The 26,937-nt window shown below is 40.7% G+C and overlaps 2 protein-coding genes across 7 annotated transcripts in view; one reads left to right on the top strand and one right to left on the bottom strand.

Moving 5' to 3' along the window:
• Positions 1-4,906: 4,906 nt before the first annotated feature.
• On the top strand, positions 4,907-19,990 carry pax6b (paired box 6b; the record flags this gene model as incomplete). Of its 5 annotated transcripts, none has more annotated exons than XM_084047052.1 (13): positions 4,907-4,919; positions 8,188-8,241; positions 9,101-9,130; positions 11,455-11,585; positions 11,879-11,920; positions 12,011-12,226; positions 12,787-12,952; positions 16,968-17,126; positions 17,321-17,403; positions 17,534-17,684; positions 18,538-18,650; positions 19,039-19,177; positions 19,905-19,990. In XM_084047052.1, 13 exons carry the CDS (start codon positions 4,907-4,909, stop codon positions 19,988-19,990), a joined length of 1,383 nt encoding a protein of 460 aa, XP_083903178.1. The 5 variants fall into 5 exon arrangements, with proteins under 5 accessions (XP_083903178.1, XP_083903182.1, XP_083903179.1 ...); XM_084047056.1 differs by having other exon boundaries at positions 9,107-9,130; positions 12,011-12,232; XM_084047053.1 differs by having other exon boundaries at positions 9,107-9,130.
• A 4,418-nt stretch (positions 19,991-24,408) lies between these two features.
• elp4 (elongator acetyltransferase complex subunit 4) overlaps positions 24,409-26,937 on the bottom strand; it is a 66,686-nt gene continuing 64,157 nt past the window's right edge. For both annotated transcript variants that reach the window (XM_084071870.1, XM_084071869.1), the window contains one exon: positions 24,409-25,655. In XM_084071870.1, the coding sequence (XP_083927996.1) occupies positions 25,507-25,655 (149 nt within the window). In that variant the 3' untranslated portion in view covers positions 24,409-25,506. The remainder of the gene's footprint in view (positions 25,656-26,937) is intronic.

The following is a 26,937-nucleotide window of genomic DNA, read 5'->3' on the forward strand; positions in this document are numbered from 1 at the left end:
AAGATATAGGCTAAATCCCGAGTTTAACTGGTAAAAAAAAGTGTGTTTTAAAAAAAAGAAAAAGGACCTATCTCAGAGTCAAACCCTCAGGATTATTCTGTAAGAGTAGTTGGACTTCTTTTCTTGCGCAAGGTCCAGATGCAGGTGTTTGGGTCCAGTGTTTTCTACTGTGACACGATTATCTGGAACTATTGACCCAGCATTTGCCAGGACGCTGCATGGCAAAGGCAGGTGGGATGTAGGCTACACATTGCCTGCATAGCAATCAAGGACCATGCCCTGACAAATGAACGACCAATCTAAACAAACAGTTAACAAGAAGAACATGCTCTTATTTACTGTAGGCTACTTTCATCAGCACGTGGCTCACATTTTTACTGATTTAAAAAAGGCACGCTGTCAGCCAATGACGGTTGTCAACACAATTGACAATACAGTATTTTTTTTTTTTTTTTGTAATGTAGACTGCACATAAATTGTATTTAACGGTGCATTTCATTAATCTGCAAGTGTGTATTTTAGACTAGTGACATATAGACTTGCATGACCTCACAAGTATAACGGATTTGTGTTGGAAATGGAATAATACATTATAAAGAACGTGGAAATGTAGTATGCACACTAATCTGTTTCAAGTTAGCATGCAAATTCTGAGATGCGCAAAGATGCATGGGATGTGTTTTTGTTGTTATACTTTTAATAGAAATAAAAAGTATAGCCTTCTCTAATAAAGTAGGCTAGTGACATCATAGGCCCTCATCAGTAACAGTGGCCATTCAAAATCGAATGACACAGAATACATAGGCCATTTTGATAAGCAACTCTGACAAACAGCAACAATAATATGAATAATATCAACAATATTAATAATATGTCATTAAAGATTATATACAAACACAATAGGATCAGATAATAATAGAAGTAATACCTGAATTATGACTTATTATAATATATTATAAAGACTTATTAATATTAATCTATTAACAGAATCACCTCAGACAGTCTTAAGTAGACATGCTCACCTGAAACAAATCTCTCTCTATATATATAATCTTTCTATCTTTCTATCTATCTATCTAGACTATAGGCCTATTGAAACCTTTATATAGGTCATCATCATTTGAATCCGCAACATCAACTGCAGGTGAAGTGATGTCCGGGAAATCATATGCCTTAACTGCAATGCAGCATTTATTCAACATGTTTTGCTAAAGAAACAGTTTCCACTTAGCTAACTTAGCCATCCAAGACATGGGTGGCTCGTATCCTGTTTTATCCATTTGAAACTCCTAATTTAAGTGATAATAACTCCTAATATAACTCCTAAGATAACCAAATGGTCCCTTTCGGGTCCATTTGGTTATAGTTGTATTCTCAGAGTTAAATTAACACTCGGGCTTTTATCGTTCCACTTCCTCTCTCATTGGTTGACTGGGTAGTCTTTTCACCATAGATCCATGGACCCCAACTCTTTGTTTATGTTTTCTAATAGACCTCCCTTTCTCAGTCTAAAAATGACGTCATCGCGCACTCCCCACAACTCCCTCCCCTTATGATTTTCCCCCTTTCTTTCTGGTTTAAAAGTTTTTAGAGGGGTACAAAGACCACATTGCCTCAGGGGAAAATAGCGACAAGATTACGGTTTCTTTTCAGGGCCTGGGACATTAGTTGCTGCTAATCCGAATTGGGCTAATTGCTTTTCTGCATCAGCCTATCCGTTTGCAGACACTTATCTGAACTGTACGTGGGCTTTAATTTACAAGCAAAGAAATAAACTGTCAGTGTTTTTCATCAAGTGTCTTAATTGATACATAGGATGGCTGAACATAGCAGGTCTACGTGGCATGCAAGAGAAACTGAAGGAAAAATATATCTCTTGAGAATGGAGACGACGAATTAGCTCTGGTTGGAGAGGATTTGCAGCTTAACTAAAGAAATCAATAATCTAATGGGAAGTATTGTTTCCAAAGAAAACTACTTGACTCATCGGGGAATCTGTCTTTCAGTGGAGCAGGTCAGTGTGGTGAGATTTTTTTTGTCAGCTGCACATTGTAGCAAGCTAATGGCAAAATACATTTGCACTACAAAGTAGGCTACTGGGTAGTGTAGTTGATGCATGGGAGGGGGCGTGTATTTAGAACTTTATGTGCCATGGTGAGTTTACTAATCATGTTTTCTTTAACATTTACTTGGTAAGAAATTGCTCTACACAGTAGGCCTATTAGGGTACGTCAGCCTACGTGTATGTTATGTTTTGAACCTCTGCTTATTTATGTAAGCAATGGTCTCAAACAAACAGCTCACGTGAAGCTTTCCATGCAAACAAAACCTGAAAATCATCTGACATTAAGGATAGCCTATGTCTCTACATCGTTGGTGCCAACATGCTCCACGTTAGAGGTAATTAGAGCACGCCTGTCGTGTAGGCTATAAGCCTAAACTCAGGTGGCCTGGTGGCCTCTATATAAAAACGAATTTTGTTTTAAATGATCATCATGGGCCGCATACAACAACAGTGTAGTTTATAAACTGCAACGATTATTATGTGGGTCTCGAGTCAAAGCCACCAGTCTAAATGAGAGGAAGCAACGTAGAAGGAGAAACAGATGAATGTGCTCGTTTAGTTTACGGGTTGTTTGATGGAAAGTATTGGCCAGAGTGTTGTTCCTCACCACGGGACCCTGGGTGACAGTTTGAGCTGGTCCTCTCGGCTCATTATCTGGCGCGCCCACTGAGGGCCCCATTCAGGCCTCCAGTCCCCCCCCCTCTCTCTGGCAGCGTCGTTTGTCTACTCATTGAACCCATAGTCAGGAATGCGATGGTTGTTAGGGAGCCCTCTTTCACCTCCGAAGTGCTTTATTGATGAGCCCTGACTTCTCCTACTTTTTCACATGTCAAAGGAAGTCAAGTGTAGGCCTCCATGACTTCATTTCATGCCCCCTCCCGAAAATAAATAAATAATAAGACCCTTCTCCCTTCCCCCCTTCCCATGTATCTCCCTTTCTCTGATGGCCTTTCACGCACATCTTTTCTGCTTTGGTTTGGCTCCACAACCATACAGCTAGTATTCCTTTGCGCCGGTTCTATTTCTTTGGAATAAGCGGCGGGGATCCACAGCACCGAGACTGGTGCTAGCCAGTGTATGGTGTGTATGGTCAAACATGGACACAGAGGGGTTGCTTTCGGGTGCGTTGAGGTGTGCATTAATGGCCAGCTATTCAACTAGCTCAAGTTTGGGAGCGTGTGGTCATGGCTACACAGTCATTTGCTTTACTTTAGCCTATTTACACGTGCTATTTGCTGTCAGGTCATAGGAGTGACGTTGTGTGTCCATAAAATGCACCAGAGCTTGTCTAAACGCACGCCGGTGCTTGCTGTTTGTTGACAGGAGGGGTAGCCTAAGCCTATTCAGCGAAGGTGATGCCGAAAAGAGTCAACAAAGGCACGTGGTAAAAGTTTGGATTGCTGTTTAGTGAGTTTGAGCCATGCGACTTTCAAGTGCACTTGATACACTCGGATAAAGGCGGTAGCCTAATAGATAGTCTATAGCACTGGTTCCAAAACAGTGGCTCGGGACCCATTTGGGGGTCGCAGATCCATTTCCGTGGGTCGCAAGTCAATATCCCTTTATTTTTTGTTTCCTAAATTGTGTAATTAATTATTATTATTTTAAAATATTTTCGGAAGATTTCCACAAAAAAAAACAGAAACTTACATTTCTCAATTAAAGGATTTCATGAATAAAATAAAAATAATGAAATAAATTCCTTATATTCATCAATCATCAATCATCTAATTTCTCTTTTGGGTCTTGAGTTAAAAAGTTTGGGAACCACTTGTCTATAGCCAACAAGGACTTATTCTCCCCTCCACTGTCACCAGTCAGTCACTGAGTCACACATATAGGCCCACAAGAATGAAAGTTCATCTGATATTTTTTTCTCAAAAAGAAAACAAAAAAAAAACATCAAAAGTTTCACATCGGCAACGCAATAAAGTATATGCTGCAGCACTACAAATTCACATAACTATAAGACTGTCCACCGACACCTTGATCAAACAATAGTCTAATTGGTAGCCTATATAAAGTATATTTTAGGACGGTTTCTAGCGCATTTTATTTTCCTATAGCTTCGTGGTCTCTCCCCTCAGGTTGGAGCATGCCTGAGATTCCCAGCGCGGACCCAATTCAGCCTGGAAGAATAGAGCTTTTCCATCCAATGGGCATTTCACTTGCTTTGCATAGGACAATATTCAGCAACTGAGCAAAGGGTATTTGCATGCGTGGGCTGATTAGTGGGCTGGGAAGACTCTCTCTCTCTCTCTCTCTCTCTCTCTCTCTCTCTCTCTCTCTCTCTCTCTCTCTCTCTCTCTCTCTCTCTCTCTCTCTCTGGCTGTGTGTTTCTATGGGGGATGATGACAGAGGTCGGGTCGCGCTAATGGGCCAGTGAAGAGCGGTGGAGGGAGGCGAGGCGAGGCGAGCCACAGAACAGACCAGGCAGGAACACATACATTAATACACTTGTTCCATCACCCATCAGCATAGGTGTGTTCATTCTCTTACCCCCACCCTCCTCCTCCTTCTACCACTCACTCTCTCTCTCTCTCTCTTTCTCTCTCTCTCTCTCCCTCCCTCCCTCTCTTTCTTTCTCCCTCTCTCTCATTCGCTCGCTCGCTCACTCACACGCGAGCGCACATTGTCGCTAACTCCGTGGTCCTGACATCTGAGTTCACTGTCAATCTCTGTCTCCTTCGCAGGGATATCCCCTCCGTCTCCGCTCAACGCCACTGGAAACTATTTTTCCTCGACGAAAGTTTTGCAAGAGACCGACACACATTTTTGGGTCTTTCCGTGGGGTGGAAAACTATAGGCTATATTTGCCAAGGACTTTGACAGCGACGCAAGATGCCCCAAAAAGGTGAGATCCTTTAACTAACGTTTTTTTGTAGGATAGCTACTGCTAAAAACACAAAGTTCAAAATGTAGGACATAGTGAAAAATAAAATAAAATCCTATTTACGCTATATATAGGCATAGTACTTAGCATTTCACAATTTCAGCAATTATCATTATTATTACTATTATTATTATAATTATTATATTTATTATACAGTGAGACATTGACTATTGGGTCGGTTCAAGCACAGTTGTGTAGAGGTTGTGGTGTGGGTGTATAATTGTTGGAGTTTGCAGGCTATATTCTGGGACGTCAAAGTGCGAACAGCCTTTAACTTCCCTGTCTATTTTATGTGCTCGATTTTGTTGTTGTGTTTAGGCCTACGGATAGCTTACCGCTTATTTATGACAGCAAAGAGTAAAAAGTCACGTTAGGCCAGGACAGTGATCATCGTGGAGAATGGGGCGCACTGACCCGTTGAGGAAAGGTGTCAGTTTGATTCATGCAGGCGAGTCACCCAAGCGCCTTCTCAAAAAAAGCTCCAAGACCCACTCGGGGAGGCCCTTCTAGCTTTCCCCGTTATGTGTGTCAAAGAAAACGCAACTTATGTGTTTCCTGATTTTAATATAGGCTATTTCATTCGGCCATTATATAAGCGAAACATTTGCGGTTTTAGCGATAATGTAATAACATAGATTAAGATATAGCGAGAAAAGCAACATGACATTGGACTCAGTGATTCATATACATTCCAGTGTTATTACATACGTAATGTGCATATAGTTTATTTCTGCATTCCAAGTCGCTTATTTTGTCAGAAATATAATAGTCTTATTTTGTGCAACTTTTAGAAGTGTCAATATAGCACGCACTGTTAAGATAATGATTTAAAAAAATATCCAATTAAAATGTTATAATACAAATTATAATGTAAATATATATTTTTTGTTGTGTTATCTTTAAATACTTAATTGTTGGCTATTAATAAAAGTCGAAAATGTATAAAAGCAATTCAATATATACCCAATATATAAACCAATTCTGCATTTGAATGTTATGAACGTATACGATCAGAATAAGCATGTTGAATTAAGGCATTGTTTTGTCGGATTACTAAAGGTAAAGAAATGCAGATTAGATCTAACAACAGCATCGTTTGAGCTTTTGACTTTAAATAAATGATTAACTTAAGGGCCCTATACCAGGCTAAAAGCTCCAAACCACCGACTCCCCTTTCTGAAACAAGATGTGCTAACATAACGGATGTCAGTTGGTGTGGAATTGTGTTGTGTTTGGCATAGCTAAAAATAAATAAATAAATGAATTAATGATGAAGAAAAAAAGACTAATTAGTTGTGGTAGGACTAGTTTATGCTAAATAACCTAACGTGGGCAATTACCATTGGTGGTGGGCCAGTGTGAAGGAATCTGATTTTGATTAATGACTGAACGCCGTATACCGCTTTTATAAGTAGGTAATAAAGGCCTCCAAATGCAATGTGATATAGCAAAATGTCTCTGTCTACATGCAGACTCCCCAGTATAGCCACCGCTACCCGGCACACACAACAAGTACTACTTTGGTAGAGGGAGAAAATGAAACTTCAGACGGTTCCTTTTCCCTGGCCCCCTTTTTAGCCTGTCCCATTCAATAGCTTCTTTATTGCGTTTGTCTTTTCCAATTGAGCGCCCTACTGAGCTGTTGTGTCTTTAAAACCGCCTAACAACCCAGCACCAGCAACACAATATAACCTACCAAATATTTATAACGAGAAATTACTTTTTCATTTCTGGAAAAAACACTGCAAACAAAAACCCCACATTCACGCACTATAGCACCGAGGTCACGGTCAGTCTGTGGTGACACTGAGGTGTGTGTATGTTCCCGGAGGGGGTGGGTGGCTCTTTGTATTCTGAACTTGTTGGTTCGTTTAGTGGGAAGCTGTGTTGCTAGTCGCGGAGGCCGAGTATTCGCCCCGGGTTTGGGGTATGGAGGCAGAAAGGGGTGTATTGTTGGAGTCCAGCAGGCTTTGTACACCAGCTCCTACCCCCCTCCCCGCTTGGGACTCTTTGCAGAGCAGTGAGGCGAGGTAGACAAGCGTGTGTCACTGTACACTTGTTAGAGACCAATGGTTCTCAAACTTTTAAACATTTCAAGGTCTCCCCTTAAATTAGTTAGTTCACCCCCCCAAAAATAGGCCTACTCATTTTCTATCAATTACACTATCCCACGAAGCCTTGAATTCATTGTTTTTGTTTTTGTCGCATTCCTGAGCTATTAATTTGATGACTGGGTCATCGTTCAATAGGAGACTCAATGGAGTTTTCTTTGAGTCTCTTACCGGAGACATTAGCAACTTGGCTTAGGAATGCTACAAAAACTAAAACATCTCCATGAATTCAAGGCTTCATGGGGTGTGTAATTGATAGAAAATAAGTCATTTTTTGGGGTGAACTACTCCTTTAACTCTGACAGTATACATCTGACAGTATACATTTGTATACTGTCAGAGTTACACGTAAGGGTCCATTTAGAACCCCCTAAAAGAACCCAGAGAGTCTAGAATCCACTTTGAGAACCACTGCTGTAGACGATAGGGTCCACAAGAGGAGAGTCATGGGTATAGTAAAAAAAAGAAAAAAAATAATTCATAAACCTCTTGCTAAGACAAACTGCTAGAAATATTAATTGGTCTGTCGCTGTTGAATGCTTTTTATGAGCCCGGGGGAAATAAAAGAAACTTAGGAAATGGCGATAAAGCAATTATAGGCCTTAGGTTTTGTTTTTGTTTCCGGAAGCAGCCCTATAACCAAGATAAAAATAGGTCTCCCGTGTCAATTTTAATTTACTAATTTGACAGCAACATTTAATACCATTCTAAATGTAGGGCGCAGACGTCAGTATAGCTGTGGCTGTACTAATATATTGTTTTGCTTTGTCCTAGGGAGACATTAAGTAGTGAAAACGGCAGATGATTGACTAAATTGTTTTAAGTGGACAGTCAACTCTGTTTCCAGGCAAGTTTAATATATTAAAATGCATACACACTATAGAATTTAACTCTTGTGTGAAATTGATAAAAAAAAAAAGAAAAAAAAAGAGAAGCAATATAAGAACCAGACTATCCGAAATGAAATTAAAGGAGATGAAAATTATTTGTCAATGTTGCAAATAATAATAATAAAACAACAGAACAAAACAAAAACAACAGCAACAACAACGTTATACTGTAGCTATCAGGTTTATTATTTGATGCTAACCAATTTGTTATTTCCTTGTGATGCTTAGAATACCACAACCAAGCCACGTGGGAGTCTGGCGTTGCCTCAATGATGCAGAACAGTAAGTTGTTTTACATATTTTTCTTTTAGATGTTTGATAACAACCGCAAATTCTATTAATTGCATGAAACCAACACCCACTGACATTTATGTATAGCACAATAATATGTAAACTACTGATAGATTTTTTTTTTCTCCTGAAAAACTTTGTGTATTTACATCACTCTGAGAAGGCGATGATATCAAATTTCCTCAGTTGTTTGATGGCCGTTTCATTGCTGTTAATTTATTCTTGGTAATGATATGTAGGCTAGTTATTATTGAACAAGTTAATCATGTGTCTTGTTTGAGAGAGAGAGAGAGAGAGAGAGAGAGAGAGAGAGAGAGAGAGAGAGAGAGAGAGAGAGAGAGAGAGAGAGAGAGAGAGAGAGAGAGAGAGAGAGAGAGAGAGAGAGAGAGAGAGAGAGAGAGAGAGAGAGAGAGAGAGAATAGAGGGGGCTGGGTTGAAAGGGAGATTTTTGTTTCTGCTTGAGTTGGTATTAAATAATTGCACAGCCGTATGCATTAGCGTTAGAGCTGACTGCCAGGCTGCATACAAGATTAGCTGCATAGAGAAGGGCCTTGCATGAAACATGAGGAATAGCAATAATGTCTTATGTAGATTAGCCCATATTCTTCATGGGCAGACATAGCAGGAACTAAAAGGAAAATGCTCATAGTAAACAGTAGCCCTTACACTATGATGACAGAATAAGAACCACATTGTCGTGGGTGCCTTAAGGGAGAAAACATATAGTTGAAGAGGTTGCTTTTTCATAGGCCTCATATGTTTAATTAAAGTAGCCCCTGAGTTTTGTAATGTCTTGTTGGCCTATTAAAGCAAAAAAGTTAAACATGAAACATTTTCTCTCTTGCTGCTGGACAAGAGGTGTATGACATCTGTGATGAAGGTGTGTGGAATGATTTCCTCCTATAATTCTCCTCACCTTGATGACGTGTCTGTGCTGTAAACCTGTGCGAATAGTGTATTTATATACTGTTTAAAACCATATGACAAGTATGACTGTTTTTGATATAGCCTACATATATATATGGATATTTTATTCACCGGACAAATCCTAAAAGCAACAACATTTTGGACCGCAGGCGGACTTAATTGTGTGCATCCTTTCACCAGGCCAGAGCACTATATGCTTTGATTACGCAATCACAGCGAATGTTTGCCCATGCAGTTGTCTTTTATTGAGATGATGATGATGAGGCCTTATCAAAGCTGCGAACAACACCCTCTGCTCCTGCTTTGCTGCCGGATTGATGTTAATGGGATGCTCTCCTGGCTCGGCGTGTGATGTCTGCATGCGAATTGTCGAGGAGATATCACTGGGCCCGGCCCTTTGGGTTGTCTAAAGGTCGCGACGGCCTCGGCGGCTTTTGTGCTAATAACTCCTGGGTGTATATGGTGGGGAGCGTCCAAATTGACACCATATGTTTTCCTATTAGTCGACTCGCAATAGAATACAAGGCGCATAATCAGCGCCAGCGGGCGAGATCGACTCTGGGCACTTTGGGGAATTGTGCCATGATTAGGACTTAACCTTAGGAGACTTTAATATTTATGTGATGTCCTTATCTGACGGCTTTATCGATCCAGTGGATTTATATGATAGTTATAAATCAGAGGTGATGGAGCAGCCATGGAAAAACCCACAAAGCATGACTACTTAATGCGGCTAGGCCAATTTCAGTGTAAGAAGTCTATTAATTCCACTTAATCCTGGAATTACCAAAGACCGAAAGGGGATGATAATGGATTTTCTATTAATCAGATCCACGCTGGAGGATTATTACACATAGTGGCCAAAGAGATGCGTAATTCTGTTTAACAGATTTATGTTTCGCTCAAAACAACTACAGGCCTAACTGTTTATTTATACAGAATTAAGTAGGCCTATATAACCCCTGTAAAACATATTCCCATAAGCGCAGACAGCCTACCGATTGCATGCACACAACAGGACTGTAGTGGCTGTGAGCATTGTTGTCAAATACAAACGAGAGGGGGAAAAAACGGCATGTCAGGTTTAATATGTTGAGAATCCGGGCGCGCCCTCGTTTGTGTGACCGCGCGTAGCCCCTGGCCACCTTAAAACGAAGTCTCCCTCGAAGGGTAAACGAGTATAGCGTCCAATTTATGTCTGAGTTGATATCCAAATGCAGACAGAAAGGCTCGTTTTTATCATGCTACTATTTGTCGTGACGATGCGATTTTCCAAAGCAGAGCGGTGTCATATAAAGTGACATGCCTGCCACAAGTGCTCCAACTGATCTTTTCAATTAGCCTTCCATGCATGATCCGAGGCGACTTCCGCCCATTTCCAGAAATTAAGCTCAAACTTGACGTGCAGCTAGCTTTATTTTAAAGACAAATGTCAGGCTAGGCTCATCATATTTTCTTCCCCCTCTTCTATATTTGGAGCTTATTTATTGCTAAGGAGCCTCTGCTGCTGGAGTCAATGCGCCGGGCGGCAGCGCAGGGGAAGGCAGCGGAGACACGGAGCAGGCACTGCGGGGAGTCAGCTCTCCCTTTTGGAGAGAGCTTTAATTGTACTTTGCAGGCTGAGATCATAGAACAGAGGCGACTTTACGATTTACCGGCACTTCGAAAAAGGTTATATTTTAAGACGATATCCCGCTATAAAGCATCGGGTTTTGAGGAGCCTATATTTTTTATGTGCACCTGTCTTGATGACGCGTGATTCCAATTTAGGGTAGTTTATACGTATGTGGTGTCTGTCCTGGTTATGTGTGAAGGGCTAACGGTATGTTTTAATGCTGAAGCTTGTGGTTTTGTTGAAGTTGGAAGAATTTTCTCGCGACTGAAGTAGACAAAGTTTTGTCCGATTTGAATTGTTGATTTCATTAGTTATATGTTTTGGTCCAGCTGTTGACGCTATATACTATAGTCGATGTTCTGCATGTGTTTTATTACTGTGCAATTATTGTCTTGAGGTTGGGGCGCTCCGAACGAGACTAACAACGTTAAATAATTAGGTTACTATTTATTATCATAATTTAAGGCATTTTACGTGCAGGATACCGTGACGTTGATTTTTGTATAGCAATCGACATTTTAACCTACACAATTAATTCCTCTGGTGTTCCGTCTTGAACTCGTTTATGTCGAAAGCTATACCATTTTATTCACCGTTAAAAGATAAATAATTTGCTGGTGTGGTTTGTAGACTCTGTAATGTGTTGTTTTGTCTTGATCCAGGCCATAGTGGTGTGAACCAGCTTGGAGGAGTGTTTGTTAACGGTAGACCACTACCGGACTCCACCAGGCAGAAGATTGTGGAACTTGCTCACAGTGGCGCACGGCCGTGTGATATCTCCAGGATTCTGCAGGTGAGACAAAGACAGTTTTATTTTTCCGCAGATACTTTCTAATCAATAAGCATCACTTGAAAGATTATCTAAACTTAGACTCAATTGTGATATTGTTTCATTAATAAACTTATGTTCCATAATAATATAATGTAGGCCTTTTTGCTGATCGTCTTTGCAATAAGCCAACATCTTTCTTTAGCAGACAATTCAACATTTCTGACATTTTGTACAAAAGGTTAAATAGTATTATATCGATCTTATACAACGCTTGGCCTAATATACCATTCAAGGCATATTTTCTGTGTTTATAGACCCATGATGATGCAAAAGTCCAAGTGCTGGACAATGAAAACGTAAGCTTATAATTGTTTGGGCTATCTTAAATTTTTCGCAAATAGTCCTAAATAATGTATGTGAATTGTGTCTTTTGTTTTTCTATCCAGGTGTCCAATGGCTGCGTGAGCAAAATTCTCGGCAGATACTATGAAACTGGCTCAATAAGACCGAGGGCAATAGGCGGCAGCAAGCCCAGGGTCGCCACTCCAGAGGTGGTCGGGAAAATCGCTCAGTACAAGCGGGAGTGCCCGTCTATCTTCGCGTGGGAGATCCGTGACAGACTGCTGTCGGAGGGGGTCTGCACCAACGACAATATACCCAGTGTAAGTGTAAGTTGTACTGTCTGTAAGTTGCGTGCATGATTTAATTTAACACATGAAATGACTTTTCTCATGCGGTGGAGGGAAAAAAGATGATGGGCAACCAACCATTCAGTCTTATTACATCCACTGCATTGGAAAGTGTATAGTACACAGTAAAATACTGAGTGTTAATATAACTCTGAGAGTAAATGGAACCGAATGGACCCTTCCATTTATACTCTCTCAGAGTTCCAAATGGATAAATAAACACTGAGGATTTTACTGTGTACATGCACAGGCACTGTGGCATATGTGACCATCCTAACACAAGTTATAACATAGCCTCGGGAGTCTGGAAGCTTGTGTGTTTCTCAGCAACTCCTCTCAATTCCTCACTTATTTCTGATGGTGCATTTGTGTCTGTGTGCATGTGCATGCTCAAATGCACCTGTGCATACATAACACATCACATCACATGCCTGTGTCAGTGAAAGGTTGCATACCTATACACACATACCACATACGCATTATGAATGAATCTAATTCCGACACTGAGTCTTATCATTTCATTTGTCATTCAGGTGTCATCGATAAACAGAGTCCTCCGCAACCTGGCTAGTGAAAAGCAACAGATGGGCGCAGATGGCATGTATGACAAGCTGAGAATGCTCAACGGTCAGACAGGAACTTGGGGGACCCGCCCCGGCTGGTACCCCGGAACATCGGTGCCAGGGCAGCCCAACCAAGGTGAGCCTCATTATCACATGGTAACTATAGAGATACATGCGATGCATGTACAGCTGGACCAATGTACACAAACCAATGCAGATTCTGGGATTTTATTCTGAAGGACATGTAGGCACTATTTTTGCAACCACTTTTTTTTTTTTTTCTCTTTTTCTTAATAATAGTAGGCATAATGATGTAGATATTATTATATCTGACAGATAGCCACAAGTCAGGTGTAAAAAAAAACATAATTACATAAACATAACATCACAGTGTGGTGTTTATCCTGGTGGCAAAGCAGATGTATATGGCTGGATTAATTTCACTTAACCATATTTGCTGGTGGGGTGTTGAAGGTTCTGGGTGCACTACATTTTTTACATGAATGTGTTGTATTGGCATGCTTTGATGCCCTGGACAAAATCCCCAATTAAGACTATAGTCGATTAGAGGATGCCATAGGCCATGCAGCCATGCATTCTGAATACTTCCACTGTCCCAGACAAGGATGTGCGTGACAACGGATTGTCCTTTCAGCAGAGGTGTCCATCCAACAGCCCGCATGGTCCTTGCTCTCCTGGTGGGGGGAATGGTGCTGAACGGTGTGCGGGATTATTAGTACAAAGGAAAGTTTTCCTTCACACGCCACGATTGGCTATGGGAACAGTATGTGTAATTGCTCATTAGAGAAAGCTTTGTCTCTCATTATGACAACATGCAGGAGTGTGGAGCCGGTGGAGCTGCTATGGACGTGTTATACACTGAAACACCTTACTCTGGCAACCAAATGGGCGCTTAAGGTCAATTTGGCTACACTCTCGGAGTTAATGATGGATAAATTGACACTGAGGATTTTACTGTGTACTGGCCAAATATAAGATGAGTTGGTTTAAGAACTCCACCTGTAGGCTTTGCTGTGCCACTGATAGCCTTTCATTAAACAAGCGTTGTAGGAGGAAGCATTAGACCTATTTTATATTCATCAGGATGGGGGAAAAGTGCTGCCTGGAATTCACATGACAATAATGGATTTGCATTTGTTTGATGACACGTGGAGCTGTTATTAGCAAGCAGCAAAGCGGAAAGGATCATTAATATTATTATTATGTTAATAAAATATGTACTTAATTTTGTAATCACTTAGGTGTAATCTCTATTAGACCATTTACATTATTAACATTACTACACATAGTTTTGTAATTGAACACAACAATAATCATAATAAATAATGTATTTATTATATTATTATTATAATTAATTATACTATTATTATTACTGTTGTTGGTATTATTATTATTATAGTTAGGATACAACATAACATGTTAAACTAGCTATACTGTCATTATTATTATTATTATTATTATTATTATGCTAACAATTTGCCTGTTTTGTTTTGAATTAAATTAGACCATTTTTAATTAAATGAGCATTTAGTCGAGTCCACTATTCTCAAGGGAGGGAAAATATGTTTTCCATCCGCCAACAACTAAGTAACCATATATAATAGCTACATGGAGAATGACAGGGCCCCATAAGAAGACAACTCTATCGAGAAAGGAAAGAATAAAACTCCACCGATTTAGTCTTAGATCTCTTTCTCTCATAGCATTCGTTGGCTATATGGCACTAAATCCCGTCTATAGGATTTAGTCTCTCACTTTCTCTTTCAGTTTAAGCGGTTTCTCAAGAGTGTTTTGATCCGGTCTCTGCAGCTGAAAGGTGCCGCAATTGGTTCGGTATCTCTTTTGCTGCTTTTCCGCCTCACTGACCGAGACATCGTGATACTAAAGAATGAGTTTATTTCCCAGCGCTTTTATAAAGAAAACAAATCCCAACCTAGCGTCAGTGGGTCTGCAGACGGATAATAGGCTGCACATTCTCTCCTTTTTATGGATTATAGGCCTATCCGTATAGTGGAAAAAAAGAAATGGCGTGGGCAGCGTGGACACAGGCCATTGTTTTTTTTTTAGAATATATATATTTTGTTGATACTTGGCAGCAAGATAATTTGTATAGGCTATAGCCTAATATTTATTTTATTTTCCTTTGAATATTTATTTTTGACATTTAATTTTAAGCCTATAGCGTTATGACAATCCACTTGCAGGATAGTATTCTCATCAAATTGCATTGGTATTATTATTGGTTAGCTGTGAGAAGTGGCATAGCGTAGGCTACACATTATTACTAATTGGACTAGGGGAATTAAAATATTTGATCAGGTTATTTTTTTATCATATAATGTTTCTTAGCCCTTGAAAACCACGAGAACTTTTTATTACCTTTTTTATTATTACGTTTCCATACACATTAAATAAATAAATAAATAAATATATACTTCATTTCAACCAAGCCCAAAGCACCAGTCAAATATTGCATAGACCATTCTTTTGACTATCAACGTTACCCCCTGCTTAATTTCACATTAACTTCTCGCCGTGATAATGATGTCCAACAACAACAAGACAGACATTAGTCGATAAGCCTCGCCCTGCAGAACTGAAGGGCCTTCAGGCCCACCGTGAATAGATTGGCCTTATTCTGGTTGTTCAGGGGGTTGCATCAGGGTTGCATACATGCTCTCTCCTCACTCATTTGTTTCCAATTGAAGACAGGGATCCTGACTGGCGTGTAGCTGGCCGGGGGACGTGATTAATGATGCTAGTGGATAAGGGTTAACACACTGGGATCCTCGTGTGCACAATGCCAGAGCACTATAGCAAGAGAGAGAGAATCCTTTTGTCATCTGTCCTCCAATAGTGCACTGCCCCCCCCCCCCCTCCTTTATATTATGCCCACGGAGGGTTCGCTGGTCGTCCCCAGGGTTGCCATGTCCGCTTATTATAAGCAACCATGGGCTTGTTTTTCTGTAAAGTCGCTTGGGCCTGTTTTGTTTCTAAAGTAGCCTAGTTGCTTATTTGGGCTTGTGTCGTAATGTTGTTTAAACTAAGTCAAGGACCCCCAAATTAATATGTATTTGTCTGCGGACCCCCATCTGAAAACATTTTATACCAGGGACGGACCCCCATACAAGATTTGTGTTGTTAAAATGTTTCAAAAAATATTCCACATTTTTCAAATTTTCTTCAAGATTTTTTTCTTTTGAAAATAGCAGATTTACAAGCTCACAACGAGTCGTGTCACGTGATATATATGATGTAGGCCTATATGTTTAAAGTGCTCACGTGGCCCGCATAGTCGCTTCTTTTCCGGTTGCTTGTTTCTCTCACACAATCTGGCAACGCTGGTCGTCCCTCGCCGTGTCCATAGTTTAATGGTTTCCCTTATACTCCTCCACGGTATTGTATCATTGTGAAAAGCGTCTTCTTCTATTCAGAAGTTGGTGGTCAACTCAATGGCTCTACCAACGCCCATATGGGACCGGCCATTGAGGCCATTGCTCTGCTTTAGAGCGTTTGGGCTTTTAATACATTTCATAGGCCCTGAAAAGGGGCTCTTTTAGCCACATCTTGTCACATTTCTCTTAACCTTTTGAGAACATACGCTATTGTTGGGGAGTGATAAGTTTAGCGAAGCTGTTTTTCCCACAATATTTTATAAACAGTCCAACTGCAAAACCCCTTTTTGATTGATTGATTGAATACTTTATTTAGCAGTTTGCAAAAAAGCACAGAAAAGTACAGTTCTATACAAAGGGATGCTAAATAGGATAACCAAGAAAGCACTAGTGGCTTGTTCCCATTGGGGTCCTGTGTATTCAATTCATCGAAAAATGTAGTGACAGACAAATATACAATATGCAAAAACATCCAATAAACGAGTTGTAATAAAAACATATATTGTATGTAAATATCTCATGCATGGAATTGTTTAGGTCTTGAAAACATTTTTTTTTGTTTTAATTAAACCAACCATGGTAGGTTCTCTGTAATTAATGTTGCACCACCACGGTGCATTCAATTTGCGGTAGGTTAATTGAACACGAAGACAATTAATTAATCAATCAATTAATTATCCTAATTAAATGTATCCGATATTTTAATTTAATGGTTCTTTTGTATTTTTTTTGCAGATGGCTGTCAACCGCAAGACGGTGCAGGAGAAAACACAAACTCCATCAGCTCCAATGGGGAGGATTCAGATGAGACGCAGATGCGACTTCAGTTAAAAAGAAAACTACAGAGAAACCGCACGTCCTTCACTCAGGAGCAGATTGAAGCGCTGGAGAAAGGTGGGGATGGACTATGAAAATGATATGCGTTTTTAGAGCCATTTGTATAACCCCTCATGCTACTTTTTTATAGCCTCAGGAAGGCTAATATAGCTATCTATAAGCTTATACATAGTTAAACACAGGCCTATGTCATATAAACTATCCTAATCATACCGTATTAGTGATTTAATAAAGAATTTTGTATTTTACAGAATTTGAAAGAACTCATTATCCTGATGTTTTCGCACGGGAGAGACTAGCAGCCAAAATAGATCTGCCTGAAGCAAGAATACAAGTGAGTGCGATTTATTGCAAATTTACAACGAATGCTCCCGCTTCAACAAGCATGCGTAGCCCGGCCAGCCGGCCTATATAGGCTACGTGTAAATAAAAGGCTCTGGAAACTAATCTAAGCATTTGTGCAGGTATGGTTCTCGAACAGAAGAGCGAAATGGAGGCGGGAGGAAAAACTGCGAAACCAACGTCGTCAGGCCAACAACTCCTCCAGTCACATCCCCATCAGCAGCAGCTTCAGCACCAGCGTCTACCAGGCCACTCCACAGCCCATCACGCCGGGTATGTATGACTATGTAGGCCCCATTCCACAGCCCACCACTCTGGATAGAATATGTAGGCCAAACCTCATTCAGAACATTTCATGCATAAGAGAAAAGCAGAGAGACCTTGTTGGCAGTGGTGGAAAGTACATTTTGAGTTAACTTAAGGCAACAAAAAAAAAACTCCACCCAAGGCAGCTTAGTTACTTTGTAGACATAATTATATTATAATGAAACATACATTAACTGATTATCGTGTATTATTATATAGTTTAAGCTCAATAGCACACACATTAACCCCACCTTTACCAGCTGTAACCATTAGCTATATAAACATTAAAACATTGTGCATTAGGCATTTAGGCTACTTGTAAACCAGGAATAAGATGGGCCATTCTGCACAATGAGTACTTTTGGTAGCCTACGGTTTGATTCCAATACCTTTGTATTTTTACTCAATTTAAATGCTGATTGCTGTACTTTTACTAAGGCTCTATATTTCTACTTTTTTGTTTTCTTGGTAAAAAACAATCTGAATGCATATTCCACCACTGCTTGTCAGCATGTGTGTTACATAAAGATGCAGCATGGTAGTCTATTGATGTCTTATGCACACAAATGGTTGATTGAGCATTTGATTTTCATTTATTTGCTTAATTAGCGAATCAGCCACCAAGGCACATCAGCAGAGCTAAAATTCCTTCGATATGTCAATCACCCGAGACACATTTCTGTCCAGACCTATCAATCTGTCAAAGAGGCGTCACTTTGCACATGCACCAATTAACGCTAATCAAACGGTCTCCTACCCCAGTGGAATGCATGAATTCAGCAGATTTTAACGGTTAATGTTTCTATCTCCCCTTCCTTAGTGTCTTTCACTTCGGGGTCAATGCTGGGTAGACCTGACACTGCACTCACAAATACCTACAGTGCGCTGCCCCCTATGCCCAGCTTCACAATGGGCAACAACATACCTATGCAAGTAAGTAATGACCATATATTCATTATTTTCTTCATTATTACCTTTAGGAAAGTGACTTTGTATGGATATTTCCTTATCAAATGTTAGGAGTGGTGTCAGTCACGAAATGAGATAAAGTAAATCCTATTGCCTATAACGACAAGTATCCTTAAGATTTTTATTTTTTCAAAGTAGGCTACAAGGAGCATATAGACTAGTCTACACAGGATTATTAAGACTAATCTTCAAATGAAATCTTAGGCTATCACTTCATTATGTAGGCTATATTGACTAAGAAATTGATAGACAACTACTGAATATGCTTATAACAGTGTTGATGCTGTTGTATTGACTTAAGCTGAAAAGTTTGGTCATCAAAGCTAATGTAACGTTCTCTCCTCGTCCATAGCCCAGCCAGACCTCTTATTCCTGCATGCTGCCTACCAGTCCGCCTGTGAATGGGCGGAGCTACGACACATACACGCCCCCTCATATGCAGGCACATATGAACAGCCAATCAATGACAACTTCTGGTACCACCTCAACAGGTAGGCAGAAAGTTCATTGTGAAGCAACCTGGTTGGAAATTAATGAAAACAAAATAACACACTCTGATTTACGGATTAATATATATCTGCCACCTTTCACGTAATTAGGGGGTACTACATAGCCATGCTCACATTCCTCACTTCATAATCTTTCATAACAACTCTATTTTTACCTTCCCTCTATTTGAAAAACTGGTTAAATATCTGAGGGTCGATATCACATTCCATTCCATTTTCTTTCTCCAATTGAATGAATGAAGCTAATTTCATTTCTGCTCAATGCCATCATGTCAATCCAACTCCTCCAGCCCATAGTTTAGTTCCATCCCATTAGAATGCTGTTACTGAGGGCCATATATACTGGTTATACTCATGAAGAGTTAATCATGCATAGCTGCATTTCCTCTGTGCTAAATTGCTAATTAATTTGATTCATTTGGTCTTGTCCTCTATCCGTTTAAATGCCATTGCCGAAGCCTCAATTTATTGAGCTAGCTGGCATATTTCTGTGTATCCATATGGAGACCATTGTGACTCATTACGGCTTGAATGCTCCTCTGCTTATTTGCAACCCTTTTAACTTACAATGCTATATTATACTGTAAGGCCAACTAGCAAAAGCTGTCACGGTAAATTTGCACAGCATGTGCACTTATCTGATTTAGCATGTACTTCATGTCGACTCATTGGATTGTTTTACTGATGTCTTTCTTTCCTATCTGTGCAGGACTCATATCTCCTGGAGTGTCTGTCCCTGTCCAAGTCCCAGGGGGCGAGCCTGACATGTCTCAGTACTGGTCAAGACTACAGTAGAGAGAAGAGCTACTTCACCCTGTAACTGCCCACTCCATGACCGCCCTCCGACAGTGTTCCTCACACATACACAGCAGAGCAGAGAAGGGGACAGGAGAGAGACTCTGGCAGAGCCTTGGGGACATCTGGGCTTTGTTTTTGCGATGGGACTGTGTGCTGTGTAGCTCTATAGGCACATTCACATGAGGACTTGGGAGAGAGAACAACGACGGAAAGACAGAAAAAAGGACCTCTGTAAAGTGCGCGGTGTTACATTTTTATGGAACAAAAACTTACTTTTTTTTCTATTTCAAACTTCAGTCATTGTTTCCTTTTTTCTCTGGTGTGTTTGTAAATGGCCATTTGTATGTTAATATGAAAAATCAAGATCAAGTACTGATAGATGGACCACTAGAAAACCATGCTGATCTTGCGTATATTTGAGAGGAGAACCTGAGAGATGCCATGACTATCGTTTAATCTGCTTATATCGAGACTTTCTACCAGACGTTGCATGGTCTTTGGACGCTGTTGCATATCATTTAAGAGGAAAAGCTGGAGGGAAGACTAACAGTCAAAATAAACCCCAACTATTTATTGGTCTCAACCCTTCATAATGGATATTAGCAGAGGAAGTTCAAATTCGATCCACCCACTTAGGCTGTGGCCCTGACTCCTCCATGGTCAGGTCAACCAGCCAGGCATGGGCTAGGAGGCTTATTTGACCAATGGACCAATGGCAACAAGTAAAAGGTGTGCAAACATGGTGGGACGCGCAACAATGCTTGGACTCCTGCTTTGGTGGCTGGATTGACTTTAGATGAACACGAAGAACACTACACGTGGAAAACAGGCACAAGAAATGCCTGTAGCCTGTAAATGGTAGACTGCTTTATCGATATAACCCAGTTTGTTTATGTCAAATTGTAAAGTACTTGTCTTCCCTAGAAATCTTCCAGAAGGATTTCTCCCAATAAAAGTTGATTTCATTTATATCCCCAAGAATATTCTATAAATGTCTCATGCATCATAAAATACATTTCTTTAGGGTCAGGTACAATTTGTCTCTTAGGTATAGTTGTATTATAGTGTCCTATGGTCAAAAAAAAATGTGCAACTAGAAATATTTAATTCCTATAATTATGATTAAACATTGCTTGACAAGAGTTTTAAACATAAGTGTTTGGCAGTTGTTTACAAGTACATATCAGAATTAATCATTGTTGATTGTAAAACAGACCAAAGCCTTTGTATTTCATCTAGTACACAATGTTTTTTTTAAGGATATTAGTCTTGTGTTGCAAAATTTTGTAAACAAGTTCTGTTCTATTACATTGGCTTCGAGTTCGTTAGACTGCAGTCATTATTTATAATTAAAGACCATGGGAGGGTTTTTCTAGCATCATCTGTCATGCTCTTTTGAGTTATGCGTTTTTATTTCAATGTGTACGTAGAACATGAACACGTATACTGGGTTTACGTCTGAGCAATGCTTCTGAGATAAAAATGTCTACACGCTGTCTCTTAAATATTTCAATTTAATTTTATTTAAAATGGAGCTTTCTAAATGTATTTTGTGAAAACTATAAAACATTTTGTACAGTAAAATTGTGTCTAAAAGAAAACTTTTTTCCCCCCTTTTGCCTGTTTAACGCAATCTAACACAACCTGTTAAGCGAGCGGGCGGACACACTTCCTCAATAATGGAATAGATGTGTCACTGGTGCAAAGTTGAAAATCAACTGACATGAATACCGTTGTGAGAAAAAGCCAATGGAAGAGCTTCTCATATACAAACAAGATGTCCAATTCCCACCAAACCAAGGTGTCCAAAAATAACAAACCTCTCTTGATGCATGGTATGCACCAGCTCTACACAGACCACACAGCACAACAACACCACACAATGGGAAAGGTCAGGCAATTCACCACCGCTGGCCTTGTTTTGGTAGAGTTACGATGGTCTGAAGGAAAAAAAAGAAAAAAGCGAGGGAGACACAGTACCAAAGAGGAGGAGGAAGCAAGGGAAGAAAGGGGGGGGGGGGAAGTGGGTGAATAAAGCATTCAGTGCCGACAGCGAGGCACAGGACCGATTGTGTGGCAGAGTGAGTTATTTTGCTTCACTTGCTGCCGCCGCAGAGGGGTTGTCTCTCAGTGTGTGCACACGCCTATGTGTGTATGATTCCAAGACAGTGTGTGTGTGTGTGTGTGTGTGTGTGTGTCAGAGAGAGAGAGAAAGCGAGAGGGAGGGAGAGAAATTGAAAGGGAGGAGCGGGAGGAGAAAGAAAGAGCACAAAGGTGAGTGGGTGAGTCTAAAAGGGGGGGGGGGGGGGGTTGCAGGTGAGTGAGGTCAGGTAACATTCACACAGCATGCCTAAACAGTAACATCACCAGATATCTCTAATTGATTTATAAATATACAATGCCTACACTTCACTGCCTACAAGTTCCCCTCAACAGAGGTGCAGCCTTGGAGGTGATGCTCATCAGTGTTTGAAGAGAATTGTCTTTATTTTTTCTTTTCCCTTAGGCTTAGGCTGATGCAATTTCTCAATTTCATTTTTGAGGACGTATGATAACCCGCTTGTTTTACAATTCTGGCAACAGCATAAATGGAGAAATAATGTTTCGAGAACAGAGCAGTGCGGTGGGTAGTCAAGACAACCTTCCTAAGAGGAAGAAGGAACATTAATAATTACAGAGAACAATACACAGATGGCGAAAAAGAGAGGAGAGAGCAAGAGATTTAAAATGCAAGAAAGACAGCAATTAGTGGAAGTCTGAATAATACACAGCATCGGGATACCACAGGATAAGTGAGAATCCTGTTTAGAACGAGGTCAAGTCAAGGAAAGGAAGTTCCTGTAAAAGTTCCAGAGAACTTACCACTCTCTTTGTTCCGTCTTTGTCCTGGTAGTGATTGACACAGTAATGCCTGATTTACACTTGGTTCCATGCCATGGTGCGCACTGACAATAGCCGATCTACAACACATCGCACCACAACATGTTGTGGGCTTGTAGCTTAGCTATTTCCATCATGCAACAACAACGTGCAACTAGCTATAGATCGGGCTTAATCATGGCCTGGAAGATGTTCCTATATCCCCTGATGAAGGAACATTACATCCACTCTGGCTATGGGTTATGATGAGATGCTTGAATTTGAGAACAAACAGACACAGACACAAAAAACACCCTCTATCTCACTTCTATATATACAGTACCCTTGCTGAAGTGCTGTTGAGCAAGCACTGCTTCCCAAGCTCCAAGGGACATCATGCTGTGGCGTGGAGGAGACCAAGCAGGGCTGGAGAATTTCCCTGCTAAGAATAAGTCATACAATATGATGATGATAATAATAAAAAAACATGTTGCACTGTTGGGGGTCAATTAACTTAAATCACATTTTGAAACAGAGATTTCAATTTAAACCTTTTAGGGTGGACATAGGAATAATTTGATCATTTGTATCATATATTGTATTTCTTTGGATTAAAAAACAAAAACAAAACAGTTAAATTTACTTGAACTGAAAGTGAATCATCCAACAACCCTGATACTGTATGTAGGTGTGCAGTGTACCAACAGTATTACATAAAGCATGACTGACGGCATGTTTGCAACACTGAAACAACTTTCCCTGAAGTCAGATTGGATTCTCTATAATAACAAGTGTAAACACAGACAAATGGATAGGAGCATAAACACGTGTCAAAAATGTTTAAATGTATCTCAAAGATGCATTCTGTCAGTTCTTCAACAACAATAACCATGGATAACTGCATTTTGACTCTAACAATAGCAGCTTTTTTCACCTGTAACAGTGACCTGTGTGTGACATCTCTCTCCTTGCACAGACATATACCACATATAAGAGGAATCCAACCATGCATGAAGCTGTCAGGTTATACACTTGCCTTTCCACACACGTGTGTTGCAGATGGTTACCAATGGTGCCAGTCCTTGCAGGCAAACACATTGGACCCAACATCAATGGTGAAACAAGAACAAACAGAACTGAAATATTTTATTCCTCACATAACGTTTTCTGTATATCTCTGTCACCGTTTGACCTAATTTGTACTTTTGGGGCGTGTCATGGCAGAGCAGCTCATCCAGCAAACATGCCTGATGAGCTGTGAAGTCAGCATCCAAATCCAGGTCCCCTACCCTGTGCCTGCATTCCTATCAGCTCTCGTTTCTACTCACCTCCCACTGGAGGTAGACGTCATTCACTATACAGTCTTGGGGTCAGATGGAGTGATCTCATTTCTAGCCTGAAAAACGTCAAGACAGACTGGAGATCAGAGGTTCATAACACATTAGTGCTTACTTTCCTTAGTGTTTCACACGCAGTAACCAAGTAAACAAAGAAACAACAAAATAAGAAAACAGTTTTGATATTTTGTTTAATAAATGAAAAGACACTTTGTTGAACTATCCAGAGAAATAATTGACCAGCATATATACAATAATGTAGAGTTAAGGCAGAAGTAACTATTTCTTTTTATGTTAAAAATTTAGTTTAGGGGAGTCCTATTTTCTAACTTTAATTCGATTTTCTTTCTTATTTTGCATCTACTCGCTCTCCCTAAACAGGCCTCCCTTTGCCAATGTACTGTATATAAGAATGTGTTCTTAATGACTTCTCTCGTTAAATAAAGGTACAAAAAAAAGAAAAAAGCCGAGCAGGAGTCACAACAAATGGACTCCCGGATAACACATTTTTACAGATTATACATTGTTTATTTAAAAAAAGAAAAGAAAAGAAGGCAAATTCTTCCATGATTGTTTCCGTGAGGTTAAATCTTTGTTGCCATACATTTAAAGGGAAATTCCACTGAAAAGTAAGAAGCATAAGTGATCTCTGCACAGAAATAGCGACTGCAGAGGTGAAGTGTTTAGAGGTAAGTATACTTAAAGTAATGACATACCTTTGCCACTCTCAATCAATTTTGAAGAACTAATATCTACAGAGATAGCTACAAAGTTAACTATGGAGAAACCAAGTGATGCCCATGATGTTTTCCCCCAGCTTCAGTCCTTTGTAAAGCAGGAAGTTGGAACACGTGCAGTATACTTTAGGTTAGGGCTATATCTCTAGACTGACAATAAGGGGAAAGCTGGCTGTGAGCTCATTTTACTAAGTAGGAAAGAGATCCAGAGTGGCATTTCCCTTTAAAAATAAGAGACTTGAAATGCCTGTTAAACATGTCTGTTACAAGTTGAGGTATTGTGGAGATTTTGCTCATGCCCTTAATTTATTCTCTGCTGTACGACAGTGTCCCATGCCGCAAGTAGCCGACCTACAAGCTCACAACAGGTCGCATTGCCGCACGTTATGAGCTTGTAGAACAGCTATTTTCGACATATGACACCATCGTACGACTAAAATCAGGCAAACCACTGGTTGGGACAGTTGGCAGGTGGAAATGGTCGGCAGGGTGATTAAGGTTGACAATACGCAGGTGAGGGAACAACCTGGTTGCTGCAGTCAAGAGGACAATACTCCGGAGTTCCAGGTGTTGGCTGCCCCTAGTGACTGAGCGGGGGCTCTAGAAGTCCAGGTGCTTGTTGCCGGAAGTACCGGAGCCACAGGCTGAGCCCGCCATGACTGCTCCTGCTAGCTCCCCCCTGCTGACACGACTCACTGTCTCTGACAGGTCTGGAGGCAAGTGCAGCCTCTGCCGTGGTGAGAGAGAGAGAGAGAGAGAGAGAGAGAGAGAGAGAGAGAGAAGGGGGGGTAGTGTGGGGTCAGGGAAGGGGAGAGAGGGGGAAAGAGAGTATTGCATTAGTGCAAATGGAAGGGAGACAACAAATACAACATCAACATAGGCGGTACACTTCAGTGATGTTCATTTCACGGAGAGCCCTTGTCGAGTTGAAATTGCATTAGATGCTTCAGCACTCCCCTCAGTACTGGCAGTGTGGCAGAAACCTGCTAGCATGCTGCTAAATGCCTCAGAGAGCTTTAGGTCTGTTACAGCTCATGGGGAATATAATAATGTGTGTGTGTGTGTGTGTGTGTGTGTGTGTGTGTGTGTGTGTGTGTGTGTGTGTGTGTGTGTGTGTGTGTGTGTGTGTGTGTGTGTGTGTGCGCGCGCGCGCGTGCGTTCGTGCACATGCTATGTGTGGAGGGATGTATTGAATGTATGATTATAGGACATGAATTTATGGGCGAGCTTATAGAAAGTGTGCACATGTGGACGTGTACATTTGAGTGTGAATACGTGCACTTGTGTTTGTGTCGATTGCAAATGGCATTTGTAACACAGATGTTAAGTTGGCTTACACCAGAGTCATTAGAATCAAGTGATTTAGCGGAGTAACTTGTTCCTTAGTGAAGCTTATCAGTGGAGGAGCCCTGTGCCAAGTTGGAGCACAAAGAGGCTAGAAGGTTAATGAGGGCCACTCACGTAAAGCCCCCCAACGCTAACACGCTAACTGCTGTAAAGCTTTAGAGGGGCTACTCAGCTCTCCCTCTTTCCCCCTCTAAGGACCGCCAATGGCACTCCACGAACAAAGTACTGAAGAGGTGTTGAGTGCGTCAAAGGAGGTTGAAGATCTCCAGAGTCAAGTGTGTGCACAACAATGGTGGAAAGCAGCCTGCTGGTAGAGTGTCTGTAGAAGGAATAAATGAGAACACAACCACCCCCCTGGTACATGAGTTAGTTAAAACCTGTAATTTCACCCTGAAAGAATCTACCAGGAGGACATCTGAAACCTGACAGTCCGAACCTCCACACCCAATCCCACCCCACCCCATTAAACCTTTCCCCGCCCGCCCCCAACCGTACAGCCTCCAGCCACACAGCTTTAAGAGAGTCCTTACTACTACAGATACTTATCACCCTCCTAATGACTAGGTGTTTGGGCATAGGGGTTAACAGCATCATTACAAGGAGATAATTCAGAGGGACTATACAGAGCCCCCCAGCCTCAGGGTGGACAGGGCTGCTTCCTACT

This window comes from Gymnoscopelus microlampas (genome assembly GCF_963454915.1).
Source record: "Gymnoscopelus microlampas genome assembly, chromosome: 1".
Classification (NCBI taxonomy): Eukaryota; Metazoa; Chordata; class Actinopteri; order Myctophiformes; family Myctophidae; genus Gymnoscopelus; species Gymnoscopelus microlampas.